This window comes from Solanum pennellii, chromosome 4, assembly GCF_001406875.1.
Source record: "Solanum pennellii chromosome 4, SPENNV200".
Taxonomy (NCBI): Eukaryota; Viridiplantae; Streptophyta; class Magnoliopsida; order Solanales; family Solanaceae; genus Solanum; species Solanum pennellii.
Window position 1 is genome coordinate 69,846,558 of NC_028640.1, and position 26,794 is coordinate 69,873,351.

General features: G+C 33.9%; 2 protein-coding genes across 3 annotated transcripts; one reads left to right on the forward strand and one right to left on the reverse strand.

Annotated features, from left to right (window-relative positions):
• The first annotated feature begins 970 nt into the window (after positions 1–970).
• LOC107018205 (NAC domain-containing protein 17-like) lies at positions 971–4,396 on the forward strand. The gene is made up of 3 exons (XM_015218624.2): positions 971–1,389; positions 2,413–3,609; positions 3,896–4,396. The coding sequence occupies exons 1-3, from the start codon at positions 1,155–1,157 to the stop codon at positions 4,261–4,263; spliced, it is 1,800 nt and encodes a 599-aa protein (XP_015074110.1). The 5' UTR covers positions 971–1,154; the 3' UTR covers positions 4,264–4,396.
• Positions 4,397–6,543: 2,147 nt separating this feature from the next.
• On the reverse strand, positions 6,544–21,208 carry LOC107017965 (uncharacterized aarF domain-containing protein kinase At1g71810, chloroplastic). Of its 2 annotated transcripts, none has more exons than XM_015218283.2 (21): positions 20,672–21,208; positions 20,536–20,580; positions 18,393–18,431; positions 17,515–17,685; positions 17,253–17,405; positions 17,044–17,079; positions 16,156–16,199; positions 14,744–14,834; positions 13,972–14,013; positions 13,779–13,887; positions 12,771–12,885; positions 12,633–12,682; positions 12,446–12,524; positions 10,890–10,940; positions 10,622–10,763; positions 9,901–9,945; positions 9,600–9,704; positions 9,435–9,476; positions 8,538–8,717; positions 7,437–7,553; positions 6,544–7,016 (listed from the first exon to the last, which is right to left on the reverse strand). In XM_015218283.2, the coding sequence occupies exons 1-21, from the start codon at positions 21,032–21,034 to the stop codon at positions 6,912–6,914; spliced, it is 2,124 nt and encodes a 707-aa protein (XP_015073769.1). In that variant the 5' UTR covers positions 21,035–21,208; the 3' UTR covers positions 6,544–6,911. The 2 variants fall into 2 exon arrangements, with proteins under 2 accessions (XP_015073769.1, XP_015073768.1); XM_015218282.2 differs by having other exon boundaries at positions 6,550–7,016; positions 7,437–7,556; positions 20,672–21,205.
• Positions 21,209–26,794: the final 5,586 nt, after the last annotated feature.

The following is a 26,794-nucleotide window of genomic DNA, read 5'->3' on the forward strand; positions in this document are numbered from 1 at the left end:
ATTGGTTGTGAAAAGAAAAATTCGAGTGCTTAAATAAAAAAACACTTCTACTTATTTTTAAAAGAGTCGAAAAGAGGAACCCCTCATGCCTATGAACTTTTTTGAAGGTTGCAAACTTTCACAAACATATGCTCCCGTTGAGCAGTATAATTAAATATCCTTGCATGTATGTATCAATACGCTATTAGTAGTATTTGTTAGTATAGACATAACAAATATATTCTTATCGCTATTAGTAGTATTTGTTAGTATAGACTACATAACAAATATGTTCTTTATCGTCAGTGTTTGAAAAAATATTTTTTGGGCGGGGCGTATCAAAAACGCTCTGGGCGTAAATTAAAAAGTAAGTTTTTGGCGTAAAAACGTACGCTCGGGTCCGGGTGTTTCTTTTTTATTTTTTTTTATTTTAAATCATATTTTTATTATTATATTTAATGACATTTCTCAAATAATAATTATAATACTTTTTCTTCATTACCAATTATTAATACTTATCTCAAATAAAAATCATAAATCATTAAGATGTTTATTTTTGCTTATTTTATTAATAATAAAATTATAAATTTGAATATACATAAGACTACACCCTGTGTATTGAAGCTTACGCGTCGCTCCCCACGATATAAAACGCCTCGCCTCATGCCTTTGCCTTTTAAAACACTGTTTATCGCTATCGTATTAGTCTCTTTTTTACTAATAACATAAGCTTACTAAGTAATGACTCTTTTTTTCCAAGTTCAATTATAAATTTATATCATTTTACAACCAAATTTGAACCCTTTCACAAAGGTTCAATAACAATATTTGAACCTTTTCTTAAACCTTAACAATAATACCAATCCAAGAACCCCCACTCTTAACTCACTGAGCTTAACCACACCAGATTCTGATCCTTTACCCCACCCCCTCCTCACCCCCCTACCCCACAAAAACCGCGGGGGTATTTCTTTCCTTTTTCTCTTGGCAATTTCTTATTTGACTCTTAAGGTACTTCTCTAAATTCTCCCCAATTCTTAGAGTTGCCCCTTCTCAATTTTGTCTACTAGGGTTTCAATTTTTTCTATAATTACAGCTTCAGATTCATTGATTAAGGGGATATACTATTGATTTGTGAAGTGGGTGTTGAGATTATTTTGTGGATTTGAAGAAAAATGAAGGTTTTGATGGATTCAGTAGCAGCAGCAGCATCATCATCGCCTTGTAAAGAGATGAAGGTATCGGAGTGTTTTGGAGAAAATAGTGTTTTTCCACCTGGGTTTAGGTTTCATCCGACAGATGAGGAGCTTGTTCTGTACTACTTGAAGAGGAAGATCTGTAGGCGCCGGATTTTGCTTGATGCGATTGGAGAGACGGATGTGTACAAGTGGGAGCCAGAGGATTTGCCTGGTATGAATTCTTGGATTTTGTTATGATTTTTTTTTTAAAAAAATGAGATTTTGATGTGGTTGTTGGGTCGTTGACTTGATTTGATCATCTGGGTAGCTGGGTTTTTGGAGGGTTTTGGCGTGTGAAGTGTTTTTTTTTGTAGTGTATTTGAGTTATGTGATTTTACTTTTGAGGATTGTGATTTATCTGGTTGCTGTATTGTTTTTTTCTGGAGTTTTTGTGTGTTGACTTTGTTGTTTGGGCTCTAAAGTTATCATTTTGCTTTATTGGATTTTCTGTGTGGATGAAGGCGAGTACTAGTCGACGGATCATATGTGCTTTCTTAAATATTAGTATATTTTTAGAAGAAATGTTTGTGTCATGGCTCTAGGATGTGGAATAAAACTTGTTTTATAGTTGATTTTCCTAGTTTCTTGTTAGTTTATTGTGATTTTTGTGTTTATTTCATAGATATTTTTTTGGGGAATAAGTAAAATCACACAATGTGCTTTTGGCATAATTCTGAGTTTCCAAGGCTTTTCTGCTACTATAGCTGAGTGTTTTTTGTTTGTTTTGGTGGGCTGGTGGGGTATCTAGGTTCTATTTTGAGTCTTGCATGTTTGTTGTGCATATTGTGGTTGAATTTTGTGTGGAGATCTCTAAGACTTATTCAAGCTCTTGGTAGGTTATTTATGAAAGATCAGAGAGGAATTATTATTGTTAGCACTTAACATGTATTCAAAGTGTATTTATGATTCTTCAACAGAAATGATCATGTTCCATGTATAGCTTTTGCATTCTAAATTCCTCCTGTTTCTTTTTGTTTGATAGCCTTTTGCTTTCTTGACCTGCTTCCTGACTTGAGATGTCAAATGATATGTTATTCTCTTCTAGTCTCTGATGTTAATTGGTGCTGATTGATAGTCATAATTTGGGTTGATAGACTTGTGATAATGTTTGAATTTTTTATATTCTTAACTGACTGTTTCTTTTACGAATTGGAATTGCAGATTTATCTAATTCTTTAGCAAATTTGAATTGCAGATTTGTCCAAGTTAAAAACTGGGGACAGGCAGTGGTTCTTCTTTAGTCCCAGAGATCGAAAATATCCCAATGGAGCACGGTCAAACAGGGCATCAAAGCACGGGTATTGGAAAGCTACTGGAAAAGATCGTATTATTACATGCAACTCTCGTGCTGTTGGAGTCAAGAAGACGCTGGTCTTTTATAAAGGGCGAGCGCCAGTAGGTGAGCGGACAGATTGGGTGATGCATGAGTACACCATGGATGAAGAAGAGCTGAAGAGATGCCAGAATGTGCAGGACTACTATGCACTTTACAAGGTCTTCAAGAAGAGTGGGCCTGGCCCCAAGAATGGTGAGCAATATGGTGCACCTTTTAGAGAAGAGGACTGGCTTGATGATGAGTGCCTAAATGCCAAAGTCTCTGTACAGCCGGAGAGCCCGAGAGATCAGGAGAATACTGCAAAGAACATTAATGTAGTTCCTGCTCCTGATGATGCAATTGAGGAATTGCTGAAGCGTCCTTTTACTGTAGATAACAATTTTGCATTGGAGCAGTTTGTTCAAGAGGAAGATACTGAAAGCACCTTGCTAAATCAGTCTTCGAGGGATGTGAATTTATACAATCATTGTGCTGTCGCTGGGCCAAGCTGCCAGCAGTATAATGTGAAGGCGAGCTTTGATCTGACAGAGTCAGGCACATCACCATTACATTTGCATGAGGCACCAGAGGTCTCATCTGCTCCGGTGAATCCCGAAAAGCCCCCATACGCATTGGAAGAGGATTTCTTGGAAGATTTTTTGGAGATGGATGACCTCCTTGTTGTCGAGCCAAATGTTCAAAACTTTGATTACGGAACACCAAATGGTCAAGTCTTTGACAAACCTGCTGGAAACCTGGAGACTCTGCAGTTTGATGACTTTGATGGCTTATCAGAGTTTGACCTGTATCATGATGCACCTTCACTTCTTGATAATGTGGGGACACCAGTAGTGGGGCAAATTGCTGAACCATACATGAACAATTTTGTGAACGGAATTACATATCCTGACTCAACTACATACATGGGCGCTTTCCAAAATGACATGATGAACAACCAGCAGATGCGCTTGAATCATGAAAATCAGATAAACAATCAATTCTGGATGCATGATGAAAGATTAGGCGTCTTCAACCCCATTGAAGGAGATCAATCAGTTGTTGATCAAGCATCTTCAGGTATTCAAAGAACTCCATATAGCAATGCTGCTAGTTTTGCTTGGCTAATGCCATAATGTTATCATACTTCTCAGATTTGTATAATCACATTGTTTTATGTTATCTGACTTGCTTGAGCTCTTGAACAGATGGATGGTATTGAATAACCATGTCATCTTCAGTAAGGCAAGAACTCTTTTGCCCAAGTGGAAATGGGGGAGTTTGAGCCAAGCTTCAAGAGCTCGTCTGCTTTTAATATTGGTGTTAGATTTTATTTCTAACTTTAGCAAGTTTTGGCAATGTTTAGGTGTGGTAAATGATAACAATATGGCAAATTATCCTATGGGCGCTAATCAAAATCTAGCCAAAAAGGATGATGGTACGCAGTCGTGGTTCTCCTCTAATTTGTGGGCTTTCGTGGATTCTATACCCACAACTCCTGCTTCAGCTGCTGAAAGTGCTCTTGTAGTTAACAGGGCCTTTGAGCGTATGTCTAGCTTTAGTAGAATGAAATTAAATGTCGGGAACATGAATGTTGCTGCAGGTAATGCCTCTGCAACTTCAAGTAGTTCTGGCAAAGGCAAATATGGATTATGTTGTATTTCTTTACTTGGAGTACTTTGTGCATTCTTGTGGGTGGTAATAGGAACTTCTGCTAAAATCGCGGGGACATAGATGATATTCTCATAAACATGTGTAGAGTTTTCTTTTGCTATTTATCATCTGGCTTCTTTCCAGAATCAATGGAAAGCTGAGCATATATCTTAAAAATAATTGGAGATCATACTTGATATATGATTTATCTCAATCTCCTCCCTTTATGCTCCCTCCAGCCCTGGGCCCTGGCCCTAGACCAAAGAAACTCCTGAAACAAAGATGGTGCGATGCATCATAAAAATTGATATATATCGCCAGTTTATCTTTGTTTATTACGGTTTTAACTCATGATTCCTCGTAAAATGGACTAGTATTATTTGGTGCTTATTTGTCTTGGTTAGAACATCTAATGATCGATCTACTGTCTCGTGGAAGAACTGATTTTTTTGTTTATGATTGATGTTTACTTGTTCTGATATTATATGTAAAGCTTATATTCGTGGGAAATACATGCCTTTCCACTTTATAAACTTGCTTGGGTATATTTCCCTGGTTTAGCAGGGTTATATTATCCACCCCGTGCTTCTACATCTTTTATTCGAAACCTACAACTTTAGGGTTGAAGGTGGGGATCCTCACCATCCGAGCTTTTCTCTCTTGCTGAGGGAGAGATTTTACATTTAGCAGCACAGCGGTGGCCCTTGTTGGTTCTTAGGGTGTCGAAATTGGACATCCTTTGTCAGAAAAAGGTATCAATTAGATGATACGTGGAGTGATGAAATAACCTACTTTGACAACCCTTAACCTAATAAGTTGTTATAGCCTAGTGATTTCAGACTACCTCAAATGAGGTAGCTTCGAATCTCGTTAGTTACGTAATTTCTGGACCTCTTTCATTAAATTCCTGGCAATGCAATGGAGGCATAGATTACATTTGGTTGGGTAAATGGACTTCATATCGCATTGCCAGAATAGTTTAGTTGTAGTTGGAATATTTCAGTCGCTGGGGTATCAAAGAATATGCAATGATTCTCCATCTTTACGTCTAAGAAGATGTCATAAAAGACGCCCGTTCGGGTGGCTCAGCGGTTTGAACTTGGGACTTTGATATTGGAGGTGTTAAGTTCAAAACGTTTTGCCAGCGAAAACAAGGGGTAGACTTCTGGGTCGAGCTCGTGGCACCGGGGTTGTGTAGTGCGAGTTACCTCTCCTATGTGATTTGTGAGCTATTGCATAGGAGCTGGGGTTTTACCTTGTGCGCACCCAAAGGTAGTGGCTGCGTGCGGGTTTTTCTTATCCTAAAAAAAATGTCTGAAATGACGAATAAATTGCAGATAATTATGTAGTACTACCACGATTTTAATTTGTTTGTATTACTTTCCTTTGTAATCTCTTTAAAAAAGAATCCATCTTTTCTTTTTTAGTCATTCTTTATTTTCAACTTTTCACATAACACATTTAAGATTACAAAATTAAATAATTTTTTGGTTTATGTGATGTATTTTTATTTAAAAGTAGAAGATTCATTTTTTTTACTTAAATTTTGTGCTAAGTCAAAATAGACAAGTAAAATAAAGACAAGTAAAATAATTTGAAACGAAGGAAGTACCACTTAATGTAAGTTGTATGAACATAACATGGACTAACAAGTTGCCGACCTTAAAACTACATTACTCTTTTATGTAATTTCTAGTTTCTCAAAGACATAATTTGACTGCGCAAATATAAGTTTGATTTTTGACCTGTTTTTAATTCAATTTTTTTTTTGGAAGTTCAATAATTTGTGGTAAATTTTCTTGAATTAAGACTAGTACGACAAAATCCAAGAGTGTCCAGTCAGACATTTGTGTTTCATGATACATTGCATGCTTTATGTAGATTTCCCTGGCGATGGACGAAATTGGCCTGTTGAGCACTACACAAATATATGATCGCGTTTGCTAATGGCAATTTACGTTGAATCTAGTCCGTTTATATCCTGGAAATAAAAAAGTTCTTTCGAGTTGAGAGTCTATTGGATATAACTATCTACCCTGCAAAGATAGAATAAGGTCTGTTTACATTTTACCTCTTTCTCAGGCTGCACCGATGGGATCATAATGTGTCTGTATGTTCTTGTGAATAAACTAAAAAGAAAGACAAATGCCATTTCTGTCAACATAAACACTCTGTATATGGTGTTCTCATCAAATATCTAGTAATACAAGTCTGGCCAACGCCGTCGGTCTCAGTGTATGCATCATCGAGCAAAATAATCAGCCAGTCCAACGCTATATTCCTTGGGGAAGGCATTCTCTTCCCTTCTCCAGCCAGGCAAATGGCACATTTCAGCTAGTTCAACACCTTCATGTTGCAAAATTTGAATAAAAAGAAGAATTTTCTATTAGAAAGATGTAGCAAATTTTTACACTTGACTCTAAAGTCTAATGGTACAAGAATTTTTTTTTTAAGTAGTGTATTGTAATAGGAGAATTACAACATTTTGCCTTCATATACTATATTTCGTACAACCTATATATATTTCTAGACTTCTGTATTTCTTGCAAATGCATAGTTTCAAGAACTGATCTTCTCCGCCTTTTAAGGTAAAATCGACCAAGATCTCTTCATTTAGGAGTTAGGACTGGCAAGCTTGATTTGATAATTGCAAAACCCACAAACCAAAATGTTCTGTGAGGAGGACCAATATAGAATATCTTGCTTTTTCCATGATAAGCTGAAATATTTCACAAGAATACCCTCTTTAACGTCCTTGCAGCGACTCGGGAAGCCAGCTTTCCAGCGAAATCAGCAGGCAAGCGAAGTAACTGTTGTTGCATCTCTTGTGGAAGCTGCAAAATATAAAGTCAGACTCTCAATGCTGGTTTAGTTTCCAAAGCCTATCTATAAGCCAATTGACCCGTACATACATTTGCTGGCAGTAATGAGAAGACAAAGTTGAAAATATAAGCCATCAAAATGGAATAATCACCGTTACAAAATTCTCTGTACACATCTTTTCTCTGAGAACAATCACACTCAAAATAGACTTGTACAGCTTCGTAAGTAACTGGTGGAAAATAATGTTTAGTGTAAGGGAGGTAAAAAAGGGGGTGCGCTGTGCGAGCAATTTTCTGAAGTTAAAGCCCATATGGCATTTTTTTTAACAATAAACACCATCCAAAAGACTGGATTAAAATTCTATCATACAGATGAGACCAATCATAAAATTGGTTTTGTATCATGGAGATAATAAATCTCGTGAGCTTTACCTCAGGTAGAACTGAAAGGAGGGGTAGATATTCTTGGACAGCTTCAAATTGCTGAAGGGCTACAGGTGCTCCATTTAAAGATATCATCTGCTTGTTGGATGTTCTAACTCCATTAACCTTCTACAAAGAATAAATTAGGAGACCACAATTTACTAACATATCAACTAATTGTGCAATAACGATAAACATCAATTTGGCAATGAATTAATGATCAATAATGGGGTATCCGTAGTTAAACCAAGTATTACAGATGCACAGGATTTACAGATATTAGATAACATAACAATTCAGTAGCTGGGAGATTATCCATTCACAGAATAAGTAACTAGCCTAGAAGCTTGGAGACCGGAATTGGTGATAATTTTAATATTCTTTTATGACAAGGGAAACTCGCAGCCGCTACCCTTTGGGTACGCACAGGGTTAAACCCCCGCTCCTATGCAATAACTTGCAAACCACATAGGAAAGGTAACCCCTCGACCCAGAAGGCGAAGCCTTTGCTTTCACTGGCTAGGGGTTTCGAACTTGAGACCTCCAACATGGAAGTCCCAAGCCCCAACCACTGGGCCACCCCGAAGGGTATTGGTGATAATGTGAAGTGAAATTCTAAGCTGGCAAAGAAAATTTGTCCATATATATTCTAGCACGCATCAAGAAATAAATATGATTTTCAGCAGCTACGTAAGACGCAAAGAGTGGTGTCATAATAGTAAGCAAGGCAAGCTATTGGTATTTAAGGGGCCACATAAATATTTGCAAAGAAATAATGGCATTCCGAAAGAAATGTAAGATATGTGATAACAAGCTAATGTAACTAAGTTACTGGATTCTAATCATTTAACTGATGCTTTCTCTGGTGTCTCTAAGCTCCATATCTTAGTTGTTCATGTATTTGAATGTTTTTCCTTTGAGAAGACATGCATGTTATGGGAGTAAAATGTGGATAGTCTCTCTCTAATATCAAAAGTGGAAAACAGGGTAAATATTAACGTGCATGCAAATCCATATCAACACTTTCTACAGATATTTTCCCATAATGGAGGAGCAATTAACATCATGAAGGTTTTATATGCATTCATTTTATTAGCAAGATTCTCTTACCATGCTGGGGTTCTCATTTTCTTGGAGTCCTGATATCAACAGTAATAGACGTTGCAAATTTCTAAGATTAGTAATATCTTCATCAGTCATTGAAGATGGTTGGGATGGAGAGAACGGTAATGTAGTTGCAACTGCATTTGTTACTGAATCGAGAGTTGCAACACCAAGTGCAACCATACCCTGTAAATTGGGATAAATAGTAAATTCCAAATACAACCACCAGATGACTTGAATGACAGTACACCCTACTTTTGGAAATTTTGGATACACCAGCGGAAACTCAACAAACACGGAAAAGGAATTGCATTAGCTACTTCTCAAAACATCAAACATGAAGTGGCAATTCACCAATTTGAGTTTCCTATATTACTCGCACTAGCATTTAGGTACCACTTCAAACTGCTGAAGGCATACTCTCAACATCAAAAGCACTGATTTCTGGAACTACACTTGATATTTTTAGTTTCCATGTCATGTTCACTGGTTAAGCAGATTCTAACTTTTTAAAAGATATTGGGTCTTGTATTTTCATCCACCAATCACCAGCATGATAGCAAAACCTCTCTTCATCTTTCCTTTTTCTATATTTTTTCTAAGTACTTCTCCTGGAACTATTTTTTTTTTTTGGAAAAGAATAAAGATGAGAACGCCCAATTGTCAATAATATCTGAATTAGAAACACCAACCAGATACGAGTGCTACTAATTCAAACCAGTTAGTATTCATAATAATCCGATGACTTCAAAAAAATTGACTTAAACATAATGAAACTGAAACTTCCTAAAGAATTAAGCAATTATAGTATTCATCACCTATTTGAATTTAGTAAAAAGAAGGTGCTGAGCATTCCTAAGAAGTTTGCTTGCATCCTTGTAATATTAAAACACGAGTCCATACCTTAGAAAATTCCTCAAGTAGAATTTCTCTGATAAAGGCACCCTGAAGATAAAAAAATGAATTAATAAGTAGTGTGCGTATTTTTTTCTTTCTTTTCTTCCTTTTTCCTGGATTTATCCAGCCTCTGGTCTGTTTGAAAGTGCAATATTTTCTGAGATAGAATACCTTATCATCCAGTGTAAAAGAAAGAATTTGCTTGATAATGACCTTCGAATCAATCCCACCATTTTGATTCTCTATCAGGGTTCTTTCTGTCTTGGCACGGAGAGACTGTTATGAAGAGAGATTCAGGATCTATGCTTGTATATCAGAAACAAAAAGCTAATATCGTGAAACAATTTTCTCGTATATAACTCAAATATCAAGAAAAACAAGAATTCAGCTGTGGCTTCTTTCACTCTGTAACTGTCAGGTGTATGCTTACAAAATACAAAAGTGATGTGTACAAACATATCAAAAAGCTTACCTCTGATAAGAGAGACTCTAGTCGATCAATCCTGAACTGACCATCCTATAATCAAAATTCAAAAGCATGGAGTTATAGTTTATCATGACTACATAAACAGTTGGACTTTGAAATCATTAATTTTTAAGTAGAATAGCATCGGCAACCAGTAAAACTTCTGTATACTGTCTCAGGCTTCAAGTTTGATATTTCTCTACCTAACGGTGAATAAATTAGTCTTACAATTTCCTTTTCAGAAGAAAGGCCCTTCAAAGTATTCATAGTTAGTTGGAATCAAGCGTGTATCAAGTACTACGTTTAATAATGACAACGGCAAAGAAAAGCATAGCAAAGAAAGTCATTGCCAGCATAGCTACATCCATACACGATGGAAACCTAGCTTGTTGCCCATCATTTTGAACATATAAAACAATCCATTGTTTCTGTAACATGCCGAAGAAGAAATAGTTCCTTTTTGTGGACAATGAACAAGTGTGACATACTTGAATACTCATTTCCAATTAAATCATTTGAACTCATGAATACAACTAGTCGACTACTAAAGATTTATAACTTTTTCCTCCACTAGCAAGGATAATTGTTAGTGGTTTGGCTGTGGCACCAAAAATCAAAATGGAGGTCAGAAATCTGAACTAGTAAGAAGTCTGTCAAGTTGCTTCAGCAAGAGGAAGGCTGCAAGTGGGTGCTAAGAAAGAGAATGAGAGACCTCATTTGCGTGTACCTTATAAAGAAGTGCTCTTAAAGAAGCTTTTAGTTTCGGTGAGCTATCAGTTAGTACTTTTCTAGCAATCCATGGGTATGTACTGCCCAGAACTTTGTATTCTGGGTTGATGCCAATAGCAATGCCCTCCAACACAGCAAGGCTAGATGTCTCAAAATTACCAGTGAAAATCATCAGCCACCAACAAAATAAACGAGATCAAGCAAATACAAAACCAAACTAATCTCTAATAATTCTTTTTGTTGAGAAACTTTTCACGCAAAATTACCTTCGGATGACAAGAGAGAAATAAGAAGGTATTTGAAACTTAAATTTGTACCTGTAATCAAAGAGTACCGCAAAACTTATCAGAAAAATACAAATCATAATCAAAGCATTTAGTGTCATCATAAGAAAAATCATATATCTGCTAAAGCCTTATCGAGACAACAAAGACTCTAAACATAATCATCAGTGATTTCAACATGAATGCTAAGGTTCCCCAGATGTTAACGTGCAACATGCACACAACTCCCCATGGTAAAACTTTGGTTTCCAGAGATGATTGAAGAACCCCTTCATCTCGTCACAGCAATGACCAAAACCTTTAGTACTACTGATGTGGAAAGTTGATCAATAGTGAGAACGAGAAGACTATTCTATGACCTCCAACTCTTTGCATATCCATACATCATCCAAAAGAAGAAGATAATGAGACCAGAAAGATTCTAGATAAGCATCAGACTGAGACAAAATTAAATAAATCTGATTCTGCAATTGGAGGGATGATGCATGGCATAAACAAAAGAAAGCAAAGTCCCCAGTTGAATGACCTTCTAGGCAGTGGACCAAGCATTACTTCACCAAGTAACTTTTTTCAACAGCGGTATCCCAGCCTGCTTGTGTGCACTCAATTAATCCACCAATACCTACTATGTCCCACCAGTTAAACCCTTCTCTCACAGTTTATGCAAATGAGAAGAACTCACTAATTTTGAGTCTGCTGAATTTCCTAAGGTTGTCACTCCAACTTTTCAAACTGATAACCCAACCCTTTGGTGGCATTTTAAGAAAATAATTCTTTTTCATTATCAAAGTAATTTATTCATCACATTATAAACTACCTACCCGAGATATTACTTTTTCTCTGGATGATTACTGAAACGGTGGTCATAATTCATCTACCCGAGAGAGTGTCAGCATATGCTGTTAAAGCTTTGCATTCTTCAATAATCAAAAGAGCCATTAAGGTTAACTAGGATGGTTTTTTATTGTGGATATCATTTAGCAACGGAATAATAAAAAAATTAAAACCAAAAAATCTATTATGACATCATCACTTAAAATAAATGAAACTTTTATGATACAGTGTTCATACATTTAATGTAAGGAGTATAAGCATCAAATGGAATTCTAATTCTGTTTATTATTATTCACTAGTTCCTCCTCTTTCATTATGCATTCAGGCAAAGCCTATTCTCTCTTCAGATTTTGATGGTACAAGCACAAGTATTAGTATCTCAGTAATCTATCAGATCACCCAGATCAAAGTTGACCAATCAGATAATGTTCGGTGAATTAGACTAAGATCAATGCCTTAAGACACATCGTTCAAATAAGTTGCTTCCTTCTTGTGTTTTTATTTAGAGAAGTCCCCCCTCCTCTGGGCTTATCCTCATCATAGCAAACTCCATAAAATATACATCTTCTGTACCAACTTGAAGATAGATGTGATTTAAGCATAAGTGAAATACCACCAAATTACATCACATAATAGAAGGTAATACAGAAAACAAAATACATTTTAATTTCTGTCGGAGAGAAGAAATCATGAAAAGAGCTTACATGGTGAATCCCAGATCTCCGAGAAGATCCCCAAAACTCACATTGCGGACTCCTTTGGCTACAGCATCCCGAAAAACACCTAAAGGGGAAATTCATATTAGTAAAGAAGAATACAACAACTAGATTACTTTCTAGGTCTAGAATTTAACTGTATATAGCTAATAAATGTCAATATAAAGGATAAAACCTGTTAGGGCTTCTGTAACGGCAACTTTGTCACTTGTGGGCGGAATGAGCCTGTCAATGATAATATATTGTATCAACACTAAATAATTCTAATATCAAGAAGTGACCTCTCATTGAGTAGTGAAGATATTAATAATACCCAAGAGTGACAAAATCCTTGGCCAATGCACTGTAATCACGATTCACTAGATGGAGACATGCTTCAATGAAACCATCACGATATTCTTGTTTGAATTCACCCATCATACCGAAATCTGGGATTAAGAGAAATTTTAGGTACAACGAATTGATGATATGTAGCTAGCTATAAGGTGTACTCAACTGGGATAAAGTAATCAAATTTCCATGAGACTAATTGTTAAGAAAATGGACCTTGGGTCTAAGCTCAACCCAAAGCTAGATCAAGTGGTGAGCATTTATCAAGACCATATTACAGCCAACACAGTTAATCAATGTGAAATTCTAACCCCCTCTCCCTCAAACCGGACATCTGGAGCGTGGAGTATTATAACTTGGGTAGTTCAAAATTTGGATAACCCAACATCACCAATAGGGTTGGCCCTAATACTATGTTGAGAAAATAACGTTTAGTTTATCTTAAGCCTAAAAGCTAGCTTAAGTGATGAGGATTATCCAAAGGTGATATAAGGAGACTAAATCCCGAACATGTAACCAATGTGAGATTATAGCACTAACAAATAAAATTACAAAGAACGTGAGGAACAACCAAAAGCAACCCAGAGAAGTTTGTTATTTAGAATCACTAACAACCAGTTTCATGTATAAACTTCATAAGATATTCAATAAACTACTCTGCGTTTCCTGGAAGATAGCTACCACGAGTTCCCAGCAGCATTTTCCTTTTGAGCTATTAAACAGTATCGAAAACCAGCATTAGAGGATAGCTAATGGTAATAAACAAAGTAGATGTTTTAACCATCTCCTTAAGAAACAGGCAGCCAATGTTGGTGTGAGAGAGAAAAAAGGGAAAATAGAAAAACAAAAGGTTACCATCATATGTTGGAAAAATAGCAAGTCCATAAGGTAACAAGCATATATTCAGAGAAATAGCATGTAAAAAAAGATTATTTAGTAAATAACCCATATCCTACATGCATAAGACTAGAAAATAAAATCAATGAAGTACCTAAGTAGGCTAGTTTCCCGTCATATGTACGAAGAAGGTTTCCGGGATGTGGATCTGCATGATAGAATCCATACTCTAGAAGTTGATTGAATGAGCAATAAACCCCTACCTGTGAACATCAATTTCACTTTAGAGCATGGTTCAAAGTGGAAAAACACACAAACATTGAGGAAAATGAGTTTCACGACTTAACCTCAACCAAATAAAGATCCTTGACCCCAGCCAGCTTTTGCCCCTAACCAAGAGAAAGGTGTAGTAACATGAGCGAGATGTCTAAGCTTCATAACATTAGGAGACAACATACACCAGCTTATAAAATATTCCACCTCATTGGAACTAAAAAGAAAATTCTTGACACTCTCCACATTGCTGAGTTAATACATAAATCAGTGAGCCTAATGAGAACATGTTACTTCTAGGATCTACTGTATTCAAATCTGAAATGTTTCAATATAACGAAACCATTAATGACAAAGAGGAAATTCTTCAAGGAAAAGACAAGATTCTCAAACGTTTGATCAACGCAACATCAGTGTAATCTAAACCTCTTTGGATGTAACTAGTTAATCTTTCCCGGTTGCTTGTCTCCTCCTAGACGGTAGGTAATGTGCAAAAATTAGTGAATATGTTAATCTAGAGAAACTCTCCATCAAGTAACCTTTTTCTACATACACAGCCAACAGGAACCACAAAAAGACATGTTTTAATCGGAAGAGCAAGGATAAGAAAGAGACCAACTGTTCTCAAATTCATTGACCTTCAGTAAGAAAATCTCCAGATATCATTTTTGTTTTAATTCAGAATTTTAACTTATCCTGTCTTTATTGACTTAGATATCTATGTGGAAGAACACTAGCTGAAAGATAATAGAGCGTCTAACATTACTTGTCACAAACTAACCCAAAGCTAACAGGATGTAGGTATCACTTGACTGAAGCTTTTAGCTCCTGATATGGCGTTTTTACCTCTAGCCACTGCATAATGAGCACTTTCCGGGTTGTCAGTGCCAAATTCATTTCAGGAACCACAACATCCTGTATTGAACCATACAATTGCCTGCCCATGTAATTATAAAAAGTTTAGCGCATATGCAAATATAATGCTAATATTTTTCCATATTATCTTAGTAGACGCATGAATGTGCAATCACAAATTAAAGAGTAGCATACAGTCTTAATATTTATGATGTTAAATGAAGCAAGCACTATCAGCTTAGCTGGAAATTACGAAATTTTTGTCATTGTTGGAAAGATGAGAATGCTACAAACTATGATAATCAACTAAAATAATATTGTGCATGGGAACTTTCTACTGGCACAGGCTTTTGATAGTTATTGAGCAGCTTACCATATTGCTATATCCAATAAGTGGACATTCATGATGGACCTGATACTAAATAATTGTGCAGGTTACATCAGATTGAGATCACATTCCTTTATATGTTCATTTCATTATATTTGTCATGTTTTCAAATATTTTACTGGAGTTTCCCTTTTTCTCATTTTTTTAACACATTGGTTCACCTTTTGACATCTTCTTATTAACCCCAAAGTAGCTAGCGCACACTGGCATTTGCAAGAAGAGTGAACGCGTTTACTCTTGGTCTTGATGCATCAGAAAACCAAACAAAGGAAATCAGTAAGCAAGCTTTGTCGATGAGTTTCTTAAGTTCCTATCTATCTCTCTCCATTCGACAAAAGTTTCCCAGTTTGGTATTGTTTATTGGCTCATTAAAGAACATAGGAAGAAATACTTCTATCCCTACGCGCTGCTTAATTATCTCATCAACCAAAAAAAAACTTTCTATTCTTTTTGGCTTTTTCCCATCAACTTTGAAGAAGGGTAAGGGTCAAAATGCTAATCCATAATAATAAATAAGATGCATAAACAAAATGTCTATTACATCTTACTGTTGTAAGAAAGGTTTCTAGGTTTTTTACATTAATTTAATAGAAGGCTTGAAATTGAAAATTATTAGACTAGTATTTCAGCAGAAGGGTCATAGACTACAAAGCTTTGACAAGAACGTATAAGATCAACAGAAGTAACTGCAATAGGTAATCCAGTACAGAATGCTACAAATTAGCCCCAGTTTCATAAGAAAGAAAAGAAGATTATAAACATTAGGATATTTAACTCATGATAAAAACTAATTGAATTTCATAAAGTTCAAAACCCACTGGAAAATTCTGTAAAAGACCTTGCAGGTGAATCAATTATCTTGTGGTTAACCACAAAAATAGTGGGATTAATCTCTCATCAGTCAGATTCTTAAAGGTGCTAACTCACTCATCATGTTCTAAGTGAGATTGGATTAAAGGTATGCAGGTTTCAGATATCTTATAGAGGACACAGTCAGACAGGTAAATTATTTTACCGAAATTTGACTCCATTCCGTGCTTCTTGTTTGTAGTCCATCTCCTGCATTCAATTTGACCACCTGTATTCAATATAAAGCACTAAGAATATTCCTCCTTATTATTAGAAGTAGTTATTGCTAATTTTGATTTTTATATATCTACATATGATATATGAGGATGTTCAGTTAAAATGAAAGATCAAGACAAAAAGAACAAACTACCAGACTAGTACTAGTAACAGATTTTCTGGTTTTCCATAGAGGTATCTGAAACGTTCATGTAGAAAAGGTAGTTTAATGTTGACATGTTATTCTTTGATACTATGATATGTTTCCTCTTGAATAAATGAAGACAGAAATTCTAATTTTCTCCCTATAACTTTCCATTCATCTTTCAAAAGAAATATAGTCTCCTGTAATAGATCTACTATGTATAGACCGAAACTGTTCTTTTTCAAAATGTCCCGAATCTTATGCTCTGTCTGTCTTTCCCAAACCACAATAATGTGTACAACTTAATTATGGAATACTACAGGAAAAATTAATTCCTCTTGCATGACAGAATATGAACCTAAAAAAGAATAAAAGTATTGATCAGTTGATCAAATTTTAAGTCTAGACTTATCAAGTAACACTAAATGTTGAAACTCACAGATAGGAACTGAAGTAGAAGACATCAAATTAAATAGTTGACAACAACCAACAATCAATCAATTATGCCTTAATCTAAAGATGAAACTAGACCAGTTAGTATATAACAGAAACAATGTCATTCACACCAAAGGGCTTCTTCCAATGGTTTCTTTTATAACTTTGATGTCAATTATCAAACAGTAGGACAGGAAGTATGCGGACACACATAAACATATGAGATTTTACTAGGAAGATGAAGATACAAAAGCATACCCGAAAAAGACTTGAGGCCCACTCATCAACAACTGCCTGTATATCGAGAAAAAATGTGCTCAGGACTAGTAATTGCAAAGACTACATATTGTCATTTTGGAAATAGATGCTTGTGCACACTAAATTTCAGATCAGCCTAAATCAATTAGTGTTCCATGTCCCATCTCATTTTTCCTCTCTCAGCTAGGAATTTACTTTTATCATAATACCTGAAGGTCGGTATTAAGTTTTCCTGCCTTCTTTATTAAGCCTGCGAGATATCGTAAAATCAATATGTCCAAGGAGATTGCACTTTGAACTCCAGGTCTCTGCACCTTCACAGCAACAACTTCCCTGGTAGAACGAAGCCTAGCTTGATAGACCTTAAAGATGGAACTCAGATTTAGTTTCTTTCACCTTTGATTATACTAAGGGTGAGTACAAGTACACCTAATTTTAAACTAAGAAACAGAAGTCCGCTGCTTCACAGACCTGTCCAAGTGATGCTGCTGCGACAGGCTCAGGTGAGATCTCAGAGAACATCACATCTATTGGCATGCCAAGCTCCTTTTCTATCATTTCAAAAGCTACTTCAGAGGAAAAAGGTGTTATCCGATCTTGCAACAGAGATAGCTCATCCAAATACGATGGTGGTATCAAATCCTAGAAGAAATTTAAATCTGATTAACATCACTAAATTTAGTGAAATATGGGATGCTACAATGAGTGTGCACTACAAACAATTAATTCTTGCATAGGCTACTAGTAGTTCTTGTCCCACTATCTCACAAGAAGTATTAGTTAGTTGCACAAAATGAATCAGTTTATGGGAATGAGCATTTTGGATACATACTCAGAATTCTAGTTCATTAGATTTTAATCATTGCAAATCTTGGAGAGTGAATAAATGAAAATTTTGGAACCACTATAACTTTCGAGCAGTTCCAATTAGCAGACACATTAATTGTAAACGATGCTCTTTATTTTTCTCTCTTTACATGTTCTAAAAGATGTTTTTAATTTCAGAAACCAACACACACATATCCAGTCAAAAAGGAACTAAATACAAAATAAATCTATGATCCAGCATCTTTACTGTTTCTCATTTTCAAACTTGTTGACAAATATTCACTTAAGGAAAAATAAAGGGGAGCTAATGCCAATTTTGTAAAGAGAAGTCAGTCAAAGAAAAACAAATATAAAGCATGATGAGCAGAAGCTCCCACTTGTATGCTACATAATTCAATACCAGAGACCTCTGCAAGATCAAGAAATCTGATGGAAACAGAATTCCCTCAGTTCCCCAGAAATTTACTTGATGTGTGGAAGTGAAACCACAAAATTGAATAGCTGAAAGAAGCTTTACTTACTGGTCGAGATGAGATAGCTTGTGCAATTTTAACATATGCCTGCAAAAAAGCATTTTAGAATTCATCACACTGGTAAAGGGATAATATTTTAGAAGATAAAATATATAGCATGACTTCCCACATCCAAACCTTCAATAAGACCAGATATCTCTCCTTCTAAGAAAAATCCAATCTATCCTATATAATTTATGTAAGAAAATTGCCTATCGAAGTCCAAATATTCTTATTTCAGATTGATTTTCATTTTAGCACATTTCAACATGGCATCTCTCTCTCATATAGTACTAAAGTGTGATTCGATGTGTGCTTGTTTTCAAAATGAAAAGGATGAGAAGCAAGATATAAGAGGCATCCGTGCAAGTTTTGCTCGAGGATGAAGAATTAACATTTTTACGTTAGATAGAACTGAGCTGACTGATACCTCAGAACTTACAAGCCGTAAAAGTGGGACATCAACTCATTCATAAAACTGAGCTGACTGATAATTCAGAACTTACAAGTCATACAAATAGGAGATCGACTCATTCCTCCCAAGTCAAGAAAGGAGGGATCCAATAGGAAAAAGAAATAAAACTCATCTGCAATTGTCTATACAAAAACTTTCCCACCCTTTCTTTTGATAGAAATGTTTTGCACGCCCTACGAGTAAGCCTGACTATGAATGACCCAAAGCACCTCCCACCCACCCCAAAAAAGAAGAAGGATAAAGCAACTAGCTAAACTAGTAGTCTATAAAATATTATAAGATAAACACAGAGAGAGTTGGAATTCTCTCAAGCACATCCATCTTTCAGAGATCAAGGCTCCAGACCTTAGCCATAAAATATTTCAATGTGAAGGCTTGAACTTTGCGCAGAGCTTGTAAGCAGGTAGGGATTGACATCACGCAAGCCTCAGTATGGAAGGACAATATGTCTGGTAACCAAACATGACATTATATGGCAGTGCCATCGAAGAGACAGCATTGCTACTGAGATTATTCATATTGCTAAGTTCAATTGAACCATGCTACATGTTCTTCTTGATGCCTTTGATCCTTTCTTATAAGTTACTTTTGTATGGAGTCAGTTACCCAGGAAGCTTATTGTGCAGTGTAGAAGTAGGAGTTTAATTTCAGCTATTGCTACTTGGGTTAGTTTAAAAGATTCTTTAAGTAGCACAAAGGACCTTAAGTTCATATGCATAGTTTAGTTGTTAGCATAGGTAGGTTCCTATTGGAAAGAATGACATGGTCTAGCCCATGGACTGGGCATGGTTCACAGGAATGATGTCATAGATGATTATTTGTTGGAATCACTAGCATGTAGTGCCCCAAAGTTTGATGCCTGGTGTCGGTTTGAATTTGACTAGTTTGTTAGAAATAAGGTCACTGCACTACTATCCACGACAAAACTTAGAACTTGACATATTGAGCATACTATTCCTAGAATTGCGCTGAAAAGAAGTTCAGCTGACAATTCAGACTTGAGCAAATAAAAATCTGGCTAGTAAAATGCTTCTAGTTCTAGTAGCAGAAAAAAATTAGAAAACTGATAAAGAATAAAGGAGAAAAAAAGAAAGGTTTGAGGCATATAAATACTTCTCAATAGAGTGAATGTGATTGCCTAACTATGGGAATAGACAAAAATGTTGTTTCTGGGATGTAGCAAACCTGTTATCAGTCATCTGTATTGACTAATCTGCAAGTTGAAGAGCATTCGTTTGCAGGTCATTAACATTTAAAATATAGTTACAAATCTTGTAAACTTTCAGAAACAGTTGTCCTTTTGCCAATTAACTGTTCAAAAGATCACCAACATAAAAAATTTAATGCAAGGAGTCTTCATATCTTTCAAGAACTGCACTTGAATCCCTAAGTCTAACTGTGAGACACACACTAATTTCCTATTATAGCATGTGATGGGAAGTACTTTAGTAGGAAATATATGGAAACATACTTAGATGCATCTCTTCTCTTGCATTTTCATGGGATTCCCAAAGTCCACTAAACTGATAAATTCGTAAGTCAGTCTCTTTACTTAACAGTCTGGACTTCTTACTAGTAGCAGTGACCTACCTAATTATTGCCACTTCCACATTAAAAACTATACTAAAATCGAGAGTTGTTTCAGTAAAAATTGCAAGTTCAATTAATAAGACATACTGGACCAAGCTGTAATAGTATCTTCCTCAATTCTGCAGCTCTAATCTGCAAGCAACCAAAAACAACACTAAATTAGTTCAAGTACACGTAACGATGATGCATTATTCCAAAAAAAATGTATCCAAAAACTACTAACTTTGAACATCTCATCGGCGCGTTCATTAACAGTATCCAGGTACCTGACGGCGAACCACTTGCCCAGAGTAGAACCGATTTGGACAAGCCTACGAAGTACAATCAACGGTTTCTTCTGATAAAACGCAGCAATTTTCGCGATATTATACTCTGTAAGAGAATCTTCCTCCGACGGATTCAGCTTGAAAACGTAGCCGGAGTACTTCGTGAAATCATCCACTTCACGCGCAACTGCCGCAACCAGCGGCGCTACGCGACTGGAGCTGGAATTGACCTTGCTACGCCGGAATAGACAGCGGAAGGAGCCGTCGGAGAGTGAATTGGCGGCGAATAACGGCAGCGGTTGCGGCGGGACGACCAGCATTTTGTGGCGGAGCGGTTGTATTTTGCGTGCGTCTATTAGGACCGTTATGTATGGCTGGAAGTTTACTCTTTTTATTAGCAATAAACGACTAATAACATCTCAAGTATTAAAAATGGTAAAATTGTTATCAGGTTCAAGTTATGAAATAGTACATAGAAATGCAGTTTAAAACTATATATTATAACATATTTTTGTGGTTCAATGGATCGTCTCAGCAAGTTAGGGCTTTATATTAAATTTTAGATTTTATTTTTATAATTGTCATATATAAATTAAATAATTATAACGTAAAGTGAAGTTTTGAAAAGATAGGATCTATACGAATTATGAAATAAAAATAAAAATAAAAATTTTTTTAATAAAAAAAATATAATATAAAGTTAGAAAAATAAAATCTGATTAAAAAGTTTATATGATGATATTGAAATAGTTTTGCGAATATGATAAGTTGATATAATGATATTAAAATAATATATCTATTTGTTGAAGATTTGTGGTGCTTGAAATTTAAAAACTACATAGAAAACAAATTTGATATTTTTATAAGGACAAATTACAGAAATACACATTTTTTGTTCCACTTATTTCCATTATTCTTTGTTGCTTTTAAAAATCTCCAAAATTCTTTATTTTTTTAATGTATTCGAGCTGCATATTAATGTATCTGAGTCAGTATTTAATATCCGAGCTAGTTTTTAATGCATTCGAACTACATATTAATGTATCCGAGCTAAGCTACATATTATGTATCCGAGCTAGTTTTTAATGTATCCAAGCTACATATTAATGTATCTGGGTTTCCATTATTGTATTAGATTTTTTTCAATTCTTAAGAGATTAATGTAATTAAAAACTTATTACGAATAGATTGTAATTTTATATTAAAACTATGGGATTTATGTAATTTACCTAATGCAAAAAGGCTTTATCGTTTGGTAGACTTTAAAAAATATTCAATAACCAGAGAATAAAAGAAAGATAAATATATGATTAATAATATAAATTTGTGATAATTTTAAAATCGAAACGATTACTTTAATGACCTTATGATTCAGACGACCCGGACTTCTAACTCTTTTGTCGAAATTTTATATATGGAAAAAGCTTTACTGCATGGACCGCTTTTCTAGAAAAGTTTTATCTTAAATTTTGATATTACTAATATTTTTCTTTTTTTATGGTTTTGGTTTTTAAAATGTTTTGAGATTTGATTATAGGAAAAATCCAAACAAGATATTAGGAAAACAAGAGGGGAAGAGAAGGACGGGATTGAATTTGTGGCTTTGTGGAACTCAGTGGATGCGTGTAGAAATAGGAACTGTTTGGCACTACACAATAGTATAGGAGTATTACTTTTCCAAGTCTCCAAAAAAAAGTTGTATATAGACAATTAATTCAGTTTGATCCCTCTAAAAGAAATTTAAAAATATCAGCTAGTCTATTTTCCTTTAAATTTCAATTAATCTTTGTATTTTAAGAAAAATCATTCTGATCAGAAAATTTGGTTATAATAATTCTTTTTTTTATGTTATTTTACTTTTTTAACATTTTTATTTTTTTAACTTTAATATCTTTTAATTAAAAAATAATTTTTTTTAAAAATTTTTTTTTTTTGAATTTTCTGGCTAAATTCTGATCAATTTTTTGATCATTTAGCACTTCTTTCCTGGTTATTATTTGACACTGAATTTAGCAAACCACAATCATTATTTTTTAGAGAATAAGCTAGGGTTTGGAATTAAATTTTAAAAGATAATTGAAGTATAAAATTTTAGGAAGGAAAAGATTGCACACTTTAAAGCCCCAAACTTATTTTGTTTTTTTTTAAAGATGTTTGGGGATTTTTGAAATAAAAAAATCATGCAGCATTCGAAGACAATGGGACACTTACACTTCATCAGAAAATATTCAATAAATATAAATTAAACGAATATGTAACATAATTTAATATGTGATTTGATAATTTTGACTTTATAAACTTTAAGGTTGCTAGTTCAAATTTAGCTTGAATTTTTATTCATATTTATTATTTTTAAAAAATGAAAACAAAAACACACACACAATGGGACGTCTTGCTAGCGAAGATGTGAGTATTGCACCAGTGCACCACATCAATTTTTATAATTATTGAACAAGTAAATATTTTTGACAGATGTAGGTATATACATATATATAATATACATGCAATTTTCGAAGTTAATGGTGCACGTGCTCTTCATCTAAAATGGTTCCGCCTTTCATTAAAAGTATATATTAGAAGTCGTTAATAAACTCTTTAATAATTATCAAATAAGAGTTTAATTACAAGTTCTAAAATATTGTTATTATTTTATATTAAATTAAATTTTATTTATTTTTATAGTAATTACCATATTTAGAAGCAAAAATAAGAGTTTTTTTTTTCAATAACTGATAATTAATATAACTATGTAACTTTACATTTTAGGAAACTGAGGATACATATCTTCCAAATATATTAAAAAAGAAATAGAATCCTCCAAATCTTTGGTCACATTCTTTTCTAAAAGATCTCATCCGCATGTGCATCACTCTTATTTTTTCTGATTTTTTTGTTTCTCCTTTTTATTTTCCATTGAGAAATTTTAATCTTGTTTTTTCAATCATGTTCATTTTGATTTTGTGTTTTTCTTCCCTTTTAATGATTAATTATTTTTTTATGGATAGAATATAGGAAAAATTAAAAAGTTGCGAATCATTTAAGAAAACTATTTTCTTTTCCTTTCCTTTTTGATTGGAAAAAATTTATTATAATAATTCATCGTTTTTATAAGATGAGCTTATCATAGTCTTATATTGGACATAAATTAGTATATTTTAATAAATAATTATTGATATTTTTTATTTTTTATTTATAATTATTTACAGCAATATTATGTTAAATCTGTAATATGAATTAAAAGTGAATGTTGTATGCAATATATATGAATTATAATTATTTTTTGAAATATATTACGTTTGTTTGGGAAAAATTTGACACACTGTATTGTAAGTGTATTAAAATGTGTGATAAATGTATTATCCATTATTAAAATTTGTATTATATGTGAATAATAAATTGTTCTTTATGATATATATTAAACTTGTATTATAAATAAAATAAAAGTAATCAAGTAAAAAAAATATCATTACTATAAATGACAAATATTTTTTTATTACAGTATATTTATTCGTGAGTTTCACTTTTATATTAATATTTGGATAATACTGACCAACTACCTAGGATAAAAATTGAGGGATTGATATACAGTCCATTATAAAATTATATATTTAGAAATGGTATTGTTAATTAATTGCGTTAGGAATAATTTCAAGTACTAATTTAGTTGATTTTTTATGTTTTTAATTCAATTTTGCTAGGTATTGTAAAAATCTAATGTTATGTATTGGAAACTGGATAAAATGTTAGAATTACTAATATTTACTCTTAAATATGTTATTTGTATTTTTTCCCTCACTTTTGCATCGAGAAAAGTTAGGCATTTCATTTCGTCTAGCAAGAATTATTTTTTAATAACTAATACTCTCTCCGTTTCAAAAAGGATGACCTAGTTTAACTTAGAATGAAGTTTAAGAAAAGAAAGAATACTTTTTAGTCTTGTGATTTTAAATTAAAGTTATGCCAAATGTAGCAAAATGCTTTTTGATCTTGTGGTCTTAAATATGTCATGTAGAAAGTTAAAGCTAAATTGTTGCCAAAAAGGGAAAGAGATCATTCTTTTTTAAACAGACTAAAAAAGAAATATAATCATTCTCTTTTAAACGGAGGGAGTAAGTCAACCTTAAATGAAACATCTAACTTTTTTTGATGAAAGCTGTGTAGATTGAACTCACATCTTCGTGTGTGGAATGAAAAGACCCCAAGTGTATATATATAGAGTACTTTCTTTGGTTTAATTAATGTATCATTATTCAAATTTTGAAAATCAAATAACACAATTTTAACAAACAATTTGAGCATGAAATCTACAAGTTCTTTGGAAAAATCATAAAAACCCCTTGATTTGGCAGGACAATTTACTTTAGCTCTTAAATTATACAGACGTTTAAATACTCCTTTAATATTTTTGAAGTGATTTTTTTCAATCCTTTCAACGCAGCCTAGTTGAGGATGTTAACTTATAACGTTTTACGTAATGGCAAGCTACCTTGGGTTGCAGGATAGTCAAGACTGGTGTAAAAACTAACGTATCTATGTTAGATACACAAAATCCTAAGATTGATGCATCAAGCATCAATAAGGACAAGATTGATTCACTTAAATAAATCTAACCAAAGATTGATTCATTCAAATTCAATCCGAACTGAAGGAATCAAATCTCTCAAGTCAACCACATCTTTCAAAAGAGATCTGTCATTGCTGGAACTCAATGAAAGAAGGTATACTAAATCAAGCATAGAAATCAAAAAGTAACAACAATCCAATGTCTGACTAGGATGAAGTAATATGGAAGATAGACAATCAAATTGGCCTAGTATCAAGACTATAAGAAGACCTTCAAGAGAAAGCAGATTTTCAAGATCACAAGAAGATATCCAAGAAAAAGGAATGAATCGGTTTGCTTATGCACATATCTGATATGAACATGAATCAATTAACAAAAACCAAGGATTTACTCAAAATCATTGATTTTAAAATACCCTTGGGCTATTCCTTAAAAGAGTAGTCCTCAACACTATATAAATCAACTCATAGTCGTAGTTGTGTATTGTGCAACTTCTGTTGAACTTATATTGTAATCTTTTTTTATCATTCATAAAGTTTTGTACACACTAAAGTAAACAATTGAAAAAGAAAAGAGAAAGAAAGATTTTGAGTATAGGTTATACAGGTAAAGGTTGTGCCAAAATAGTAGATTTGATTTGCATATCAGATATGAGTCTAGGTTTAAAGCTCTGTATCACCTAAGTTCTCCTCAAGATCTAAACGAAACACTTGAAACCTAAAGGACTGAACGTAGGCACCACACCAGTGTTCCGAAACAATATAAAAATATCTAATTTCCTTTTATATTCTATACTTTGCTTATTTATTCTCTGATAACTCTATCTACAGGAAGGACCGACTACTCGTAAACATCAGTCAACTATTGAAATTTAATTTCCCCCTCTTAACTTTCAAAGACTGGATGTTGTTAAGCACGTTCATTTTCATTCATCCACATAACTAATGATTTTTAAAAATAACTTAATAAATTATATATAATCCACCCACCTGTTTCCAAATAAAAATCTGACTCATTTCTAAACAAATATCCCCTGAATCTTAAATTCCATCGTCATTCTAAACTAGACCTGATCTTAGTTTATTGTGAAGGGATCTTCAAGGCATATTGTGAAGGAATTTTCAAATTTGTGGTGTTTCTTAACGAAAAACAAATTAAAGTTACTTAAGTTAGTAATTTTTATTTGCATAGTTATATCATTTGAGTTTTTTAGGATTTTGGCTTGATATTTTTTTTTTACATCTAAATTTCAGTTTGGCAATGGATGTGTACATCACGTTGAGGTTTCATCGTGAAAATTACAACAAAAATCTCGTATTAAGTTTGGATTTTATCTTTTCTCGAAGAAAAATTACACCTTCAAAGATTCAACTTTTGAAGAGCTATGATTTAAGATGAACCAAAGAAAAAGATAAGAAATTAGGTCCCCATTTTCGAATGATAGAGGTGGTGAAGAAATGAGGAAATTAGGGTTCTTTAAAAATGAAGATTGGTCCCGAGTTGTATATTACTGTAG